The following is an 18,085-nucleotide window of genomic DNA, read 5'->3' on the forward strand; positions in this document are numbered from 1 at the left end:
ACCCTTTTTTGTGGTGGTTATGATTTTTTTGTATAAAGCACAATTATTCCAATTCCTTATTTTTTTGATGCTTTCGCTCCTTTCTTATCACCCCACTTCTTGGCTATTCGTTAAACTGAATTGTGGGTGTGGTGAGGGGTGTATTTATAGGCATTTTAAGGTTTGGGAAACTTTGCCCCTCCTGGTAGGAATGTATATCCCATACGTCACTAGCTCATGGACTCTTGCTAATATGAAAGAAATGAATTTATCAGGTAAGTTCTTACATAAATTATGTTTTCCACTCTGGCTAAACAAACTACTATCCCTTTGGAAGACAATACTTCTTTTAAAGACATTTTAGATAGAAAATTAGAGGGGGTTTTTTGGATTTTTTTTTTTATAGAAGGGCATTTTTACAAGCAGGCTATTTGCTCAGGCCAGCTATTTCTATAGCTGATGTGGCTGCTGTTTCTACTTACTGGTTGTCTAGTCTTTCAGAACAGTATTCCGATGACTCTGCTAGTGCAAATCTTTTGGGTTTACTCGAGTGTCAATTATTTTATTTATGATGCTGTATTTGATATTATGAAGATTCATGTCTTTGGCAGTCCTTGCCTGGAGAGTTTTATGGCTTAAATCCTGGTCTGCTGATATGGTGTCAAAATTCAGATTATTATCTCTTTCCTTTCAGGGAGAGACATATTTTGGTTCTGGATTTAAATTCTATATCTACTGTTAATAGTGCTGGTCTAATATATGAGCAAATTGCAATAATATCTACTGTTACTGAAGGTAAAGGAGCTGTTCTTCCTCAAGACAGAAAGTCTAGAGGGAAATCTAAAGCTTCTAATCATTTTTGTTCCTTTCGTCAGAATATGGAACAAAAGATTGACTCAAAAGTAAGGCACCTCTGATTCAGTCTGGAGACCTAGTGCTAACTGGCACAAGTCAAAGCAGGATAAGAAATCTATACCTACTACCAAAACTGCATGAAAGTGTAGCCCCCTATCCAGATGATTTTTTAGAAAGCAAATTAAGTCTCTTTCAGGAGGCTTGATTTCAGTCTGTTCCAGACCCCTGGATTCTGAATATAGTTTCTCAGGGATATCAAATAGGATTCAGAACAAAGCCTCCCAGAGGAAGTTTTATTTTTACTGTCCAATGTTCCAAGGAATCCTGTAAAAGCTCAAGATTTTTTTAAGTCTGTCTCAGATCTGGAAGCTATGGAATTTATTGTTCCAGTTTATTTGCAGGAACAGGGGATGGGATTTTATTTAAATCTCTTCATTGTTCCAAAGAAGGAAGGTACTTTCAAACCAGTTCTGGATCTGAAAGCCCTGAACAAGTTTGTAAGGATTCCATCTTGCAAAATGGAGACTATAAGAAATATTCTGCCTTTTGTTCAGGAAGGTCAGTTTATGTCCACAATAGATTTAAAGGATGCTTATATTCATGTTCCAGTTTACAAAGAACATTTCTGTTTTCTGAGGTTTACCTTTCTAGAGAGGCATTATTTTTGTTTCTCTAACATTTGGTCTTGGCTCTCCAATAATATTCACAAAGGTCCTGGGTGCCCCTTTTGTCTGTGATCAGGTCTCAGGGTATTACAGTGTTTCCATACCTGCATGACATCTTGGTTTAAGCTCAGTATTTTCCTTTAGAAGAATTTTACACCAACCAACTTGTTGTCTCTCCAAAAGCATGGTTGGAAAATCAATTTTCCAAAAAGTTATTTGGTTCCTCAGATAAAGGTAACTTTTTGGATTTTCAAATAGATTTCGTCTCCATGAGTCTTTCCCTAACAGAGCTGAAAACGTTAATTAGTGTCAGCTTATCTGAACCTTCATTCTCTCTTGTTTACCTCGGTTGCTCTTTGTATCAAAGGCCTAGGTCTCATGATTGTAGTTTCAGATCAATTCCATTTGCTCGTTTTCACATGGGGCCTCTTCAGCTTTGTATGCTGCTTCAATGGTGCAGAGATTATACTCAGCTGTCTCAAAGGATATTTTTGAATCCCAGTACAAGTCAGTCCTTAACTTGATGGCTAGATCATCAGTTTGTTATTCAGGGGGCTTTTTCTACGTGTCCTACCTGGACTGTGATCACTACAGATGCAAGTCTCTCAGGTTGGGCAGCTGTTTGGGGGTCTATGAGAGCACAGGCAGTTTGGGATCCTCGGGAGGCGAGGTTACCAATCAATGTTCAAATTTCAGGGCTCTTCAAGCTTGGCCTCTGTTGAAAAGAGAGTTTCATCTCCGTTTCCAGACAGACAATGTCACAGCAGTAGTTTATGTCAACCATCAAGGGGGAACTCAATTCCCTAGCAATAATGGAGATGTCTCAAATTCTCTCATGGAGTGTGAAACCAATTCCTGTTTCTGCGATTCATATTCCAGGGGTGAACGACTGGGAGGCAGACTTTCTCAGTCATCAATCTCTACATCCAGGGGAGTGGTCTCTTCACCAGGATATATTGAATCAAATTGTGGATCTTTGGGGTCTCCCAGAGATAGATATGATGGTGTCTCATTTGAACAACATACTTTCCAGGTACTTTACAAGGTCCAGGGATTCTCAGGCAGAGTTAGTGGATGCTATAGTAGTTCCTTGGTCTTTTTAGATTGCTTATCTGTTTCATCCTCTGGTTCTTCTTCCCAGAGTGATTTCCAAGATAATCCTAGAGAAGTCATCAGTAATCCCAAATGCCCCATAATGGCCTTCGCATGATTTGATATGCAGATCTGGTTCAATGACCAGCTGTCCTCCTTGGCCTCTGCGGTCAGACCTCCTCTCATGGTCCGTTTTACCATCTGGATCTCTCTCTCTCTGTCTTGATGGCTTTGAAAATGAATGTTTAGTCCTTAGATATAGGAGTTTCTCTGATTCTGTGAATGAAGCCTTGATTCAGGCTTGTAAGCCTGTAACTAGAAGAATCTATCACAAGGTCTGGAAGACCTTTATTTCTTGGTGTTTAGATCATGGTTTTTCCTGGCATTCTTTCAGAATTCCCAGAATTTTTTAGTTCTTGCAGGATGGTCTGGATAAGGGCCAGTTCTCTGAAGGGGCAGATTTCTGCAATTTCAGCTTAAGCTTGCTAATCTTCCTTATATTCATAGTTTTGTTCAAGCTCCGGTCCATTTTAAACCTGTAATTAAGCCAATTTATTCTCCATGGAATCTTAACTTAGTGTTAAGGGTTTAGCAGGCTCCGCCTTTTGAGCCTATGCATAAGGTGGATATTAAACAACTTTTTGTTATTTCTTCTGCTAGAAGAGTTTCTGTTATCTGTTCTTTCTTGTGATCCTCATCTGATTTTTCATAAGTATAAGGCAGTTTTACGGACTTCATTTTGCCTAAGGTTGTTTCTTCAGACAACTTTAGCAGAGAGATTGTTGTTCCTTCTTTGTGTCCCAATCTTAAGAATGATTCAGAAAGATTGTTGCATTCTTTGGACATTGTTAGGGCATTAAAATATTACATTGATGCTAATAAGGACTTCAGTTAAACTTCTAGTTTGTTCATTCATTCATTTACTGGTCCTAGGAAGGGACAGAAAGCTTCTGCTGTTTCTTTGGCATTTTGGTTAAAATTTTGATTTACAAGGCTTATTTGGAGGCAGGTCAGCCTCCACCACAATGGATGACTGCTCAATCTATTAGGTCAGTTATCACTTCTTGGGCTTTCTAGAATGAGGCTTCAGTTTATCAGATTTCGTGAGGAATCTACTTGGTCTTCTTTGCATACTTTACCAGTTTGTTAGGGTGTCCTTCAGACAAACAGTTGTCTCAGGTTGATTTATTTTTGCCTGTTGGTTATTTTTTATTGCCTTTTTTAGGCTCTATTAGGGTTGTGGATTTAGTTTCTCAGTAAAAAAAAAGAGCGGTTTTTAGATCCCTCCCTTTTCTGTTATTACTCGTGGACTCCACAGCTTGGGTTTAAGTTCCCAGGAGTAATGGATTATGGACTCTCACCACCTGTATGAAAGAAAACATAACTTATGTTTACCTAATACATTAATTTATTTCATGGTTGTGAGAGTCCACGAGACCCCATCCTGCTTTTTTCTAGTTCATTAGCTGTTTAAATATTGTCAAAACAAATATAAAGTTTTAGTGTCTATAAAACAATGGGAGCTGCCATGTTGTAACTTAGGTTACCTTCCCTGCTGTGTCCAATTAGGGACAGTTATAAATAGGTTGCTAGAGTTTGCAGCCGATGACTGTGTGGAATACAACAGTGTTCTGCACTTCCATTTCTAACAGCAACTGAACGGAATTACAGGAAAAGGGGACAAAATAAATAATGAAAGTATATTGCAGAGTTTTTTTTTTTTATAAATAAATCATTTTATATTACCATCTCAAAGTGTTTAAGACCAAATAGGTGACAACATGAACCACCAGTATTTACCTCATTTTAAATTATAACTCAATATAATACAGCAAATGCATTATCCAGTATGTTCTCAATTACCACATTCCCATTTTTATTTATAGATACCATCTAAATACGCATATAGGGCTTCTCTTCAGCCCCTGACCACCCTTATGAATTGTCATTAGTAGTTAGGGGATGGGAGATCACTTTACGGTCTTTATGCATCTCAATATGAAGATATACCATATGTTAGTAACGCTGCTTTAACAGAAAATTGGTACACCTTAACACTATAATATGGTATATTGAGAATAGATAAAAAGTAAAGGGGTTCTAACAGAGTGGCAGCAAGATTACTACATATAAACATTAACACAAAATCCTATGGAGATAGCAAGCCATATACTGTGATATTTCCCTTACTATAGAGGGGCTAAAATAAAATACTTTCATTAATAAAAACTTTGTGCAAGCCTACAACTATTTATTTGTCATTTACTTTGTTATGGTGATTCAGAGGGCCTGAAAAAAGGGGGGGAATAAAAAGGTTTAGTCTATAAATATAATTTCAGGTTTGCTCCTTGTACATAATAACCAGAGTCTACATGTTTCATGTAGCTGTTAGTAGGATATGATGTATATCACTTAGTCTGACTCTAAAAGCTTATGACCAACATTTTAGGCACATTATGACTCTTTGCTCCTATCTTTATAAACCTTAACACATTGCTCAATAAAATATTCCAATAAGTGCGCAGCATTAAAACAGAGGGGGGAAACCACGCTTCGGAGCATAACATTTTGGGGGTAAATCTCAAGTCAGTCCCAATGGTAGAACTGGTATCAAACCTCTTGGGGGGAAGTAGTAGGGAGAACATGCGGATCATCCGATTCCAGCCTTTACAATTCGGCAACCCACTCTTATCCAGAGGCCACAGATAGTAGAAACTATAGGCTTGTCCTCCGTCTCCTCCGCCTCCTGGCAACGGGCCTTCAGTAGTGAGATAGCGTTGGCATAAATCTCTGGTTTAGAGCCCTGCAAAAGTGCCTCCTCCCTAAGTGTCCTCCATTCAGACAAATGATGCTCTAGTATCAGCTCACAAAGAGATCGATATAAACTGCCTACCCATCTTCCCATCACAGGCTCCAGAGACTGAATGAACGATGAGTGCTTCCAACCGGAGGTGCATATTATATGTGCTGGTCTACGGTGTACACTATTCCAGTGTAGGTTTTCTTTACTTAGGTTAGAAATGAGCAGCATGTTAGTAGTGGGATCCAGGAAGCCCGCCTCTGCCACTTTCCACTCCGCAGCGACTCTGCTCACAATCTCAGCACAGCTGACACCGGTAACCTGCACTCTTGTGCTCTTCTTAATCACCAATAATGGTGCCTCTGGGTGCTCTATTTTTTGTGAGGTTCTCCACATTGCCGGTTTGATAGAACTTATATGTCCCCGCATGGGCAGCTTGTCCTCCTAAGTGAAACATATAACTTCCGGATTCACAGTTTCCATGTCTCTCCCCCATGTCAGTTGCGGGGACTCTGTTAGATACTTAGCTGTATCCAGATCTAACTGTTGGACAACATCAATTCCCCATGCTGCAGCCAAGTCCCTCTCAAGGCAGGAAAAATGTTCATCAAAAAGGTTATTGAGTATTCCCAAGAGGTTTTTGCCACTGAACTCCATTTTAGACATATGTGTTGTAGATCTTTGTTGTAGATATCTTTGATTACTGTATAGGAAAAGTAGAGAAAATGTAGAGCAGCCCTTTTCACTGCTTATAACCCAGGATCAATGAAATCCTGGGGGGGAAATATGCAGCAGCCCCAGCAGCATAGGTGAACAGAAGCACAACACAGGTCTCACTGCCATGCGGTCTGTCTCCTCGTCGCTTAGCTGAAGAGCATAGGAAGGATCATCTTTGCGAGATAGGTTCACAAACTTTCCCAGGAGTTCCCAATAGAATGTAGCTAAAATTTTTGCTGTGGAAATCAGCTTATGTGGGAAATAATTCTCTAAAACCTAGTGAGGATCAGGAGCTTCTCTAAAACATGACCTTCCGCAACAGCTGTAGGCTCCGCCCCCCCAATTGCACATTTTAAGAACATGACTAAATGGTCAATATATTAACATACTCCATAAAAGCTGTGACAGCGTCTTTATATAGAGTGTAAGAAAGAAGCATTACTTAGAGATCTATCTCAGGTTTACTGATGGAGACCATATTTTTGGTTCTGTCTCAATGCACCACTCCTGTTAAACCTGCAGGTATGTTAGGGAAGAAGTCTTGATTATGATAAGAAGGCTATGACACAGAAGGAGCAGTGCTCTCTGAGAAAGGTCTGGTTGCACGACTTATTAGGGACAGAGTCTTTTATTCTCTTTAGTATTATGTTAATGTGTGAGCAAGTTAGCATTTATTATAATGCTATTGCTACTCTTGGTCTATGAGTACCAGCAGAACCCCCCCACACACACACACAAACTAAAGGAAGCAAAAAGGTATGCAAGATATATAAGTACCAAATAGATATATGATTTTCTAGCAGCTGTTTGTTGTGATAACTTAATGTTTACGTTTAGACAATATTAAACATTGGATGATGGCACAGGGAATACAACACAGTTTCTACAATGTACTTTCTAGCCCTTACCTTTTGTCATTAGCATATGGGGCCTTCCCACCCAGTAACTCCCAAAACTTTATAGTCTCCTGTCCTTCTGCCAGTGTCTCCTCGCTGCCATCAGATATGACTGCTGCCAACTGCTTGGCCATTTCCCGTTCATCACCACTGGAGCCCTGCGGAAAAGAACAAAACGTGTTGTTACATTAGTATTAATATAAGGGACACTGGTCAAACCAATGAACAACTGTGATATATAATTTCCAAAGCTATACAATAAACCAATACGAAACAGAAACTGGCAGTAGTGCAGGGCACAGCTTTATAGATATTAAAGTAAACCATTTGTACCAGAAAGCATGGGATATCTACATGATGCGTGATAAAGAGACTTACCAGTTTTAAAAGCTTGTACTTCATTTAAACAGCATAATGTGTAAATAAAATTCTCTAGTTCATTGAACACTATCACCTAGATTACGAGTTTTGCGCTTAACAGGGTGCGAAAATAACGGCAAAAAATTTGCATTATTGCACTCCATAGCGCTGCCATTACGAGTTACTGAAAAACCTCCTTGTGCTGTGCGTTATGGTGCATTTAGCTCCATACCGCACAAAAACCAAGGGCTGAGTTTACGTGCTCGTGCCCGCTTTCCCCCATAGACATCAATGGGGAGAAAAAAAACCTAACACCTACGATAGCGGAATGGAGATCGCCGTAACGCAGCCCCATTGATGTCTATGGGGAAAAGAAAATTAGGATTAAACCAAACATCCTAACACAAATCCCTAGTCTAAACACCCCTAATCCGCTGCCCCTGACATCATGACACTAATACAAGTTATTAACCCCCAATCTGCCACTCCCTGACACTAATACAAGTTATTAACCCCTAATCCGCCACCCCTAGCATCGCCGACACCTAAATAAACTTATTAACTGCTAAACCAACAGCCCCCACATCGCCAACACTATAATAAGGTATTAACCCCTAAACCTCCAGCCCCCCACATCGTAACTACTAAACCTATGAACCCCTAAACTGCTGCCCCCCACGTTGCAAAACACTAAATGAAACTATTAACCCCTAAACCTAACACCCCTAACTTTAAATTAAAATTACAATATAACTATCTTTAAAAAAATAAAAACTGTAAAATAAAAACCTAAGTTTAAACTATAAATTAACCTAACTATTCTAATAAAATAAAAAACAACTACCAATTAAAAACCTAAATATTTTTTTTTTTTAAAAACTAACACTACGAAAAAAAATAAAAAAAATCTAAGATTACAAAAAATAATAAACACTAAATTACGAAAAATAAAAAACTCAAAAATAAAAAAACAAAATTATCAAAAATAAAAACAATTACACCTAATCTAATAGCCCTATAAAAATAAAAACCGCCCCAACAAGAGGTCCAATAATTCAATAGATGGACCTGGATGTTGTGGGAGAAAGAGATACCAAAATTGTTATGGTTCAAATGCTCAATAAACCCCACTACCTGTTCGTGAGAGCCCCTAAAAATAAAAAAAAGATTGTCAATGTAACGGCCATAGAACACCAGGTTAGAGAAGAAGATAGACAGATATTTCATTAAAGATACAGAAAAAGCCAAACAAAATACATTTAAAGATTCCAATCCCCCACTGTTTATTACAAAATTTAACTTGAATCATCGAGAAATACATAAGATCTTGTGTAAACATTGGTCAGTTTTAACAAGTGATCCCATAATTCGAGATATAGTTGGTCCCAAGCCCAAAATGGTATACTGAAGGGCTCCAACATTAAAGACCACCCTGGCTCCTAGTAAGGTAGTAAGGGATAAAAAAACAAACACTATGACATCCTATTTTAAGGATTTGACTAAAAATCAAAACAAGAATAGAGTGTCCAAATGTTTCAGAAAATGATGTGGGATGTGTAAACACATAGAACATGGGGCATCATCATTTAAATCCTATACAACAGATGAGCAATTCCCAATTAAGAGCCATATGACATGTGAATCCACCTTTGTCATATACCTACTGCACTGCCAATCTGAGGTCCAATATGTTGTCCACCCTTGTAGAAAGGTAAATCCACTCCTTAAAAAAAGGTTAAAGCCCTGGCCCAGACGGCCTTGTATTTATGGGCATATATGCACAGAGATAAGGGACACCAAAATCCTGTATATGCGTGCTAGTATGGAAATGTGCATATGCATTAGAGTCAATTACTCAAAATGGCCATACATATGCACTCACACGCTTATATTAATATATATTTATTTTCCCTGAATAGTTCTAGTATCCATAATTATATATTTGGTTATATTTTGTTATATAATTTATGTTATCACTATAGTATAGTGTTCTTCCCACTGTATAAGATACAGTTTGGGGTGATAGCCGTAGCATTTATATATAATTTTTTTTTTCCGATGGGTGTATCACGTTTATTATATTACTATGGGTTACGGGTGAGTGCACATTAGATCAGGGTTTTTAGGTACACCACTTGAGTATATCACATTATCCGGATCTAATTACTATGTCCATTTATACATCGTATATAATGATCCTCTGGGAGAATCAAATACCCTCTGTTTTTTTTGGAACAAGTGTAACACCCATTAGGGGTGTGGACACTGCTTTACACGAGAGTGTGTTTGTCATCTGACACGAGCGCCTGGCAGTCTGTGATTGGTCAGCCGAGTTCTGACACACCCGGAGGGTGATCCCATAGCGCTCATGTATGTTTGACAACAGCGGTCGTGTAAATCGGAACATGAAGAGCAATATTTGTTATGAATACACACGGATACACGTACTAAGGTGGATTTATATTGTCATTGTTCACACATCCACAACAGAAGGGACGCATATACATTGGCTAAAAGGTCATTATAATATACCTAATTAAGATGTGTGTAAGAGGTATTTGGGCCGCATAACACTATTCCAATTAGATCATGAACCTGGCATCAGATGGGGGAATAAAGGGAAGTGTTAGGTATGTCTGTAGCAGACTTGTTCGTGCAATGTTCACTTATTCTAATTTTTTTATCACTTTGGGATCTATGAATGTATGTTTGGGGGGGGGGGGGTACCGAGGGTCTCAATGAACATATGGGTTCTATTAACTTGTGAGACTTTGTATCAAATATATGGCAAATGTGGATGTATTTAATTTGAAACTACATGCTATTACTAGTATGAATATCCTGTTTGTTTATCACAGTATCCATAGTAACCAAGCTAATTAGCATTGAACACACATGATCTCAATTAGTATCCCTCCAATCAGATTGTATTATGTTCTTTATATAGCAGGTGTATGTTTTAAATTTCTGTGCAATAGCCTGAGGAAACAGCCCTGCAGTGACTGAGAAACGCGTCGCTTTTAATAAAGTATATTTTTTTATCTATACACTTGCTGCTGTTTTATCTGGTGATATCTATTATCCCTGAATATTTTGGAAGTTTTTTGTGACCTGCTGAACCCTTGGAATCAGTCAGCTGGGCGGCTGAGAAGCTCCAGCATGCTTTGATTGCACCTGGAGATGCTTTGGAACATGTAAGTGTGTTTATTCCCTTAATACACACACCCTTGTATCAAACTGTATCAAACTGTGCTGGGCTATGTTGGCTCTGTCTCCCTCTATATAGGAACATCTTGGAATCTATAAGTGGGGACTCCCCTCTGGTCTTCTGGCTGTTTATACCAGTTAGCTGGGCAACTGTGAGGTTCCAGTCTGTTTGTTTGCACCTTCGGGGGTGGTCCGTTTGTAAGTATCCATTTTTGCTTACTTGTATCCACTCTGTGTATATGGTATTAGGCCATTGGGCGCCTCTGTGTTCTTTTCTCCTAGACCACTCAAATTACCAGTATCCTGACCCTCCTCTGACAGAGAGCTGACCTTTTCATTCTTTGGAGCATTATACTCTATTTGGACTTTGTGTTTATGGACTATTATTTGCATGATTTTAAGTATTATTATTTTTGATTTGTTGTTGTTTTATTTAAAATTATTCATCTGTTAAGAGTGCCCCCTGGAGGATTGGTGTGTCTATTACACATTATATCTGTGTTTTTATAATTTATAGTTTAAACTTAGGTTTTTCTTATTTAACAGGTAAGTTTTTATTTTTTTAAAGATAGTTATATTATAATTTTAATTTAAAGTTGGGGGGGGTGTTAAGTTTAGGGGTTAATAGTTTAAGTGTTTTGAGATGTGGGGTGCCGGTGGTTTAGGGGTTAATAGGCTTAGTTTAGTAGTTACAATGTGGGGGGCTGGAGGTTTAGTGGTTAATACTTTATTATAGTGTTGGAATTGTGGGGGGCGAGTGGCTTAGGGCTTAATAGGTTTATTTAGGTGTCGGCGAGCGGTGGATTAGGGGCTTAACAGGTTTACTCAATAGTCGCTATGTGGGTGGGCGGCAGATTAGGGGTTAATAGGTTTAATATTATATTATATATAATAATATTTGCAATGCGGGAGGACAGCGGTTTAGGGGTTAATAGGTAGTTTATGGGTGTTAGTGTACTTTGTAACATTTTATTTATGAGTTTTGTGAAATATCTTTGTTACACAAAATCCATAACTACTGCTCTCAGATGGCGGTATGGATCGTGTCGGTATAGGCTGTAACACAAGCATTTTAGCCAGACCGCACAACCTTTAATACAGGCGCTATGAAAATCCCACACTCAAACGTCATTTTTTTGAGTGCGGAATGGACGTTGCGTTACCGGCTTAAATGCTTGCCGTATAGCTATACTGCCGCGACTCGTAATATGCGTTCCGGCCATTCCTTGCGTAATGGCTAATTTTTCAGCGGTATAGCTGTACGTCAAAACTCGTAATCTAGCAGATTGTCATCATGGGACAATAGTGCAATCTAACAAATTAGAGCTTTTTAGATTTCCATTAGAATTTCCCTTAAAATAGGTTGTCTGAATAAAGCCATCTAAAGAACTAATGAAGTGTTTTACTTGCTTTTTCATTAGCATGTAGAAGCCACATACATCTCTCTCCCCATGAACTTTCAGACAAGACCTTGCATTCCATGTCATTTGAGGGTTTTTTTTAGTTGTTGTCATGTGACTTTGTCATACAAGCAAGCAATTCTTATCAAAGAGTCTACTTCAGTATATCCCATACAGCACAGTACAATATTTGAACGCTGCCTAAGTTTCCGTAGTGAATAGGGGCTGGAACCCAGGAAATTCATCACTATAATAGTTTGTAAGAATGATTCATTTTTACACCACTCACCTTTCCATACCATAAGTAATGCTCTGACTGCGTCTTTAGCAGAAACACATCATTTGAGTTTAGTGAAGAGGAGAATGCAGGGACTTCGACAGCTTTGGTGTTTGAAGGGTCAGTACCATGAATCTGAAAGAGTCGGACTGGGGGCTCTGGCTCTTGGTTCCCTTTCCGTGAAGTGCCTCCCTACACAGACAGGGAAAGAAACATTTAACTGAATATGCCCATTTTCTTTACTTGTAGTATTATTCAATTATGCAGGATATCAAATGTGCTGGTTCTGTTCAAGAAACAGTTAGAACGTACAATAATTAGTGGGCCAATACCAGACATTTTTGTGGCTGAGTATTAGAGACTCAAGAGATTAAGCTGGGCCCTTCATCATTTTGTGGGTGGGGCCCTGTTGATTAGTGGATGTAATTTGTGGTTGTGTCAAGGTAGTGCCTGGGTGGTCTATGATTGGGGCTAAGGGGAATTCTGCAAATAGGACATATTGCTGTCTCAGAGTGACATAGCTCAGAATTAGGGACTGTCCCCTCAAATACAGACAGTTGGGAGGTTGGTAAAACGAGCTGCAGTAAGGGATAATCGGAGAACCAGGGTTACTTGACCAACAAGTTATTATATTTAATCTGCACCAATTAAGCAACACATTCACTGAGGAGACATCACATTTTGCACAATTAATGTGCATTACCATGAGTGTCTTTCAAAGCTCACAACCACAATTTGTTTCTTCAGAGAAAAAAAAAAGTGAGATCATTGTTGAACGAGTCACTCAAATTTTCAAGAAGGCATCATAGCAGTAATATAAAAGAACAAAGCAGAGGTGCCACACGGTGCAGAACTCGCATCCACAATAAGAATCAGGATAAACCAATAAGGTCAACTCATTTACGATAAGTACATACGTGGAGGCTCCGCCTTTGACCTGGTGATGATCTGCTGGCTAAGCACTATATGTGCTTATGATGTGAGTTGACCTAATTTGTTTATACTTATTCTTATTGTGGATGGGAGTTCTGCACCATGTGGCGCCTCTCCTTTTGTCGTCTAAGACTTTGATATTCCGACCAGTTGTAATCGGAGTGCTGTCTCAATAGTGTGCTGGATTGTGGACCATCGGGACTTTTTTAAAATGATTTTTCACACATATCTGTTAGATATTTATACATTATATTGCGTGCACCTCTGTTATTTCATATTAATACGATTTGTTTATCTTAGCAGTAAAAATCCTCTCAAAATGATGCGTTTTGCTTAAGGCTGTGACACACTGCTTCGCGTTGTGACGCATTGCTTCTGAAGTTCAAATAATTCAACTCAGAGCGCTCAGCTACACGACCTGACGCGGCTGAGCACGCAAAGATGAAAAGGCAGGACACACTGAGCGTGCGCAGCTGCATCATCATGCTGCGCGTCGCTCTCAGTGTGTCACAGCTTTAAGAAGATATGAAGAATCTCTGAATCATTCCTTTAAAAAAATTAAACATGGTGATCTGCAAGGGCTACAACAAATATTTAAAGTAAAATCAAACTAATTTAACAATGATTTTTTGTACAATTTCTGAGAGGAGGATATTCTCTTTTCTTTTGGTACAAACATTGTAGGTATCCCAAAAACGCCCTTATATATACTGTTAGAAAGATGAGAACAATTATGTTTTAGTATATATAATATATTAGACGTGCATTTGTCACTTTTGTTTAGCAAATTCTTTTGAATATGGCCGACTCCAGCAGCATTCAGTTGTTTCTGGAGCTGGGTTTCTTCTTGTAAAAGTGCAACAAAGATCTGGTTTTGCCCAGATCTTTGTGTGTTGCACTTTGACAAGAATTTTTTTTTTCTCTAAAAAGAACCGAATGCCACAGTGGCCATATTCGTCATTTGTTGCTAAACGAAAGTGACAAAAGCAGATATTGCTAGATAATTATCTTATTTCTACAGATATGAAGTACATGAAATCATAGTATTATTCCAGAGCATTGCTGTCATTACTAAAATACACAGATTACAAGTGGAGCACAAACATTTGCACTCAGGTTTTTGCAACCGGTTGCGCGCAGGTTGAATTATGCTTGTGTTACGAGTAGAGCATAAACAGGATCGCATGAGCGCAATCGCAATTTATGCTAGTATGATTACCATGACTTCAAAGCTGTGGTTAACTGTTTCGTGAAACATAAAAGTGTCACAAAACACATCAAAAATACATTAGAAAAATACACTTACACTCATAATAACACTGTCTAATAAAAAATGTGCACACAAAAGTTATTAATGCTCAAAGATAAGAGATCTCAGGTGTTAGAAGAAAAAAATAAGGCAGACAAAGGACTTAAACATAGAGATACATACACACACATGTCTAAAGATGGCTATGTATGTATTTATATGTGTACATGTGAATTTATGTATTTACAGACATATATACACATACATACATACACATGTCTAAAGATGGCTATGTATGTATTTATATGTGTACATGTGAATTTATGTATTTACAGACATATATACACATACATACATATGTATACATATATATATAATTGCATTGAAGCCCTTTGGAGTTAAGTAGATAAAACATGTAAAAGCATATTTATGCAATATTCATTTTTAATAAACTATGTATTTACTGTAAATATTTCACATTACAATGTTCTGCACATAGCAGAATATGTTCTATGTATTTGTAAATAGATATTCCTATATATAACTTTCTACTTTCAACTCCTAATTCCAGCACAACCTGACGAGAGCAAAAAGTTTACTCCACCTGTAATGTGGCCCATAATTGTATACTACACAGTTTATTTAAATTTAAAATTTCCCTTTGCCCCTTTAAGGTCAAATTAATTTAAACCTCAAGAAAATTATAATTATAAATTATCTCCTTTTTAGAAAGATTTGTTTAGCTGCTATATTCAGCAGACAAGCGGGAGGCACCTCTCCTTTTTCAGGGAGTCATTTCACATTTTACAGAATAAAGTGTTTTTGTTTGGTTATTTTATTCACAAGTAAAAAAAAATATCCCATAATTTGTCGCTAATCCTAAAGGTTAAAACTGAAATTTGGAGATCTTCCAAATGATCCTTCCTTCCTTAAAGTAATAATACATTTTAAAGATTGTTTAAATCAATATAACATAGTTCTTCAGATTGCTGGTGTAAATGTAATATGAGAGGGGTGCATTTTAGCTTTAAGCATACAAATTGTCCTTATAGCGAAACAATGTAGCAGCTTGGTTTTCAGAAGTTTCTGTTTAAAAAAAAAAAGATTCCTCCCTCCTCGTGATGTAATGGAGTGTGACGTTCAACGTACGTTTCGCCTATTGGCCTTGACAAAGCGTATAGGACAGTGTATAGTTTTACTATTCTATGCAGTGTCTATAATGTGGTGTGTATGTGTGTAACATTCACCTTGCATTACTTTTTAAAATAAATAACTACATTTTTGTATTTACTGAAGTGTGCTAAATTTCCTTACTTTAAATTCATGCTGAAAGTGAACATGATCTCTCTTTTTGCATTTTGAATAACTGAATGAAAGAAATATCCAGTATTCAAACAAATTTTGTACTTAAGTGTAGTAGTAAATACTTAAAGCACTATATAAAATATTACTTTTAGTTTGCGGTTTGTCATTTATACAGTAATAGCAGTGTAATGGTGGTAAATTATTTTGATTAGACAAGTAAATACATTTTAAATAGCTTTCAAATGTACTTCTATTTAATTAGCTTTCTTCTGTTGTTATCCTTTGATGAAAGGTTTGTCTAGGTAAGCTCAGTAGCAGTAAAGCACCTGGGTGCTAGATACTGATTGGTGGCTGCATTTATATACCGATTGTCATTGGCTCACCCATGTGTTCAGTTAGAAACCATTAGTGCATTGCTGCTTATTCAACAAATGATACCAAAAGAATTCGGGAAATTTGATAATAGAAGTAAACTGGAAAGTTGTTTAAAATGTTTCTGATCTACCTATTTTACTTTACAATTGGTCAGTCTCTCCCCCAATGACTTGTTTGAAATAACTCACCTCAAATATAACCAGCTTTCCTTTGAATATTGCCATGAAGTGACGAGGTTCTTTGCCCATGCAAACTCTCACTTGCACCGGCTCCCCATTAAAATCCTGATCAAGCTGCACTGCCAAGAATGCAGAGGCCGCTAGCTCATCTTGAGAGGCGCGGCGTCCCTGTGGTGTATAACATAAATAATATGACTGTATGTGAGTAGTTCATAAGGTGAGTGATGCAGTTTTCTAACATAAGCCTGGATTCCAATCCGTTTGAATTCATACACTGAAACATTGCACAATGTTTTATTATTTTTATAGAAACTCCATAAGAACTGCTGTTTGAAAAAAAAGGTGTTTTAGAAAATGATAAAACAGCAAAAACACATAAAAAAAACTAACTATAAGAATCAGGGACCTTCCAGGATTTCCAAGCGGGTTGGTACGAACATTTTCACAGATTTTCATGGAAGCAAAATACACAAGGCCAAAGCAAAACATTATTTTGGTATTTGTAATATGTTTAAATCATGTCTCTCTCTCTCTCTCTCTCTCTCTCTTAAACCTTTGGAACTCTCTAAACCTTTGCATCTTTAACTATATTGCTGTAATCTCTCTCTCATATCATGTTACATATTTCATTTTTGAATGTTAGTCTTATAAAACGTGAATACAGTTGGTTGGACCTTCTTTGTGTTTGCCTTTCCAAAAGATATTTTTGCACTGAAGGCAAAGTGATTTGTTTTATACACTATATAAATAATGTTCAGTTATTAAAATGATTTTATCATGTGCTTGAGAGTATTGGTTTGACACTCCCATTGGGTAGCATCTGTAAACAACTGTGATAGATACTCAAGGCCTGATTTTTTTGAAAGGCCAAAGAAGTTATGACAAGGGGGAATCAGACAGTCGTACCCTAAGGGCCAAGACTGTCAGCTGGGGCAATGCACAACATGCCAGAACATGTGGTGATAAGATACAGAATGTGGTAAGCATATTAAAGACCGTGTATGTAAAGGGTAAGGGGAACAAATGACCAAATGACTGCCGAGAAGGTGCCTCAGGCACTATACATACCTGCCAGATATAGAGTACATAGTGTGCTTTCTTGTTCACGTGGTATGTGTACAGCACCAAATAACAGTCACCGCCGTAAAAATAGCCAAACCACTGGGAATCCACAGGAACCATCTCCAGATTCTCTATCCTCCAAACCTGTAAAATCATACAAATTAATATGTTAACATTCCAATAAAAAGATACAGCTCCCTGGTGTCACAAAACTGCAATAAAATAGTTCATAAGGCTTAAAAGATTGCTCAGTGGTACAAAAGAAAATAATTAACTTAAATATTAATTAGGGGTCCTACAATTTACAATAGTAAATATAAAGACAGATTCCTTGGCTTGGAAATATTGTCTTTATTGCATATATACTGTCATATAAAATATATCTTTCTTTCATGTAATTAACAAGAGTCCATGAGCTAGTGACGTATGGGATATACATTCCTACCAGGAGGGGCAAAGTTTCCCAAACCTTAAAATGCCTATAAATACACCCCTCACCACACCCACAAATCAGTTTTACAAACTTTGCCTCCAAGGGAGGTGGTGAAGTAAGTTTGTGCTAGATTCTACGTTGATATGCGCTCCGCAGCAAGTTGGAGCCCGGTTTTCCTCTCAGCGTGCAGTGAATGTCAGAGGGATGTGAGGAGAGTATTGCCTATTGAATGCAGTGATCTCCTTCTACGGGGTCTATTTCATAAGGTTCTCTGTTATCGGTCGTAGAGATTCATCTCTTA

At 37.8% G+C, this 18,085-nt stretch overlaps 1 protein-coding gene across 1 annotated transcript in view; it reads right to left on the reverse strand.

Moving 5' to 3' along the window:
* The window catches only part of AVIL (advillin), a 220,141-nt gene that overhangs the window by 23,544 nt on the left and 178,512 nt on the right, over positions 1–18,085 (reverse strand). Inside the window, exons 12-15 of the mRNA XM_053708212.1 lie at positions 17,358–17,495; positions 16,299–16,457; positions 12,261–12,440; positions 7,017–7,162 (exon numbers count right to left, since the gene is read on the reverse strand). Of these exons, the coding sequence (XP_053564187.1) occupies positions 7,017–7,162; positions 12,261–12,440; positions 16,299–16,457; positions 17,358–17,495 (623 nt within the window). The remainder of the gene's footprint in view (positions 1–7,016; positions 7,163–12,260; positions 12,441–16,298; positions 16,458–17,357; positions 17,496–18,085) is intronic.

Source organism: Bombina bombina, chromosome 3 (genome assembly GCF_027579735.1).
Source record: "Bombina bombina isolate aBomBom1 chromosome 3, aBomBom1.pri, whole genome shotgun sequence".
Lineage (NCBI taxonomy): Eukaryota > Metazoa > Chordata > Amphibia > Anura > Bombinatoridae > Bombina > Bombina bombina.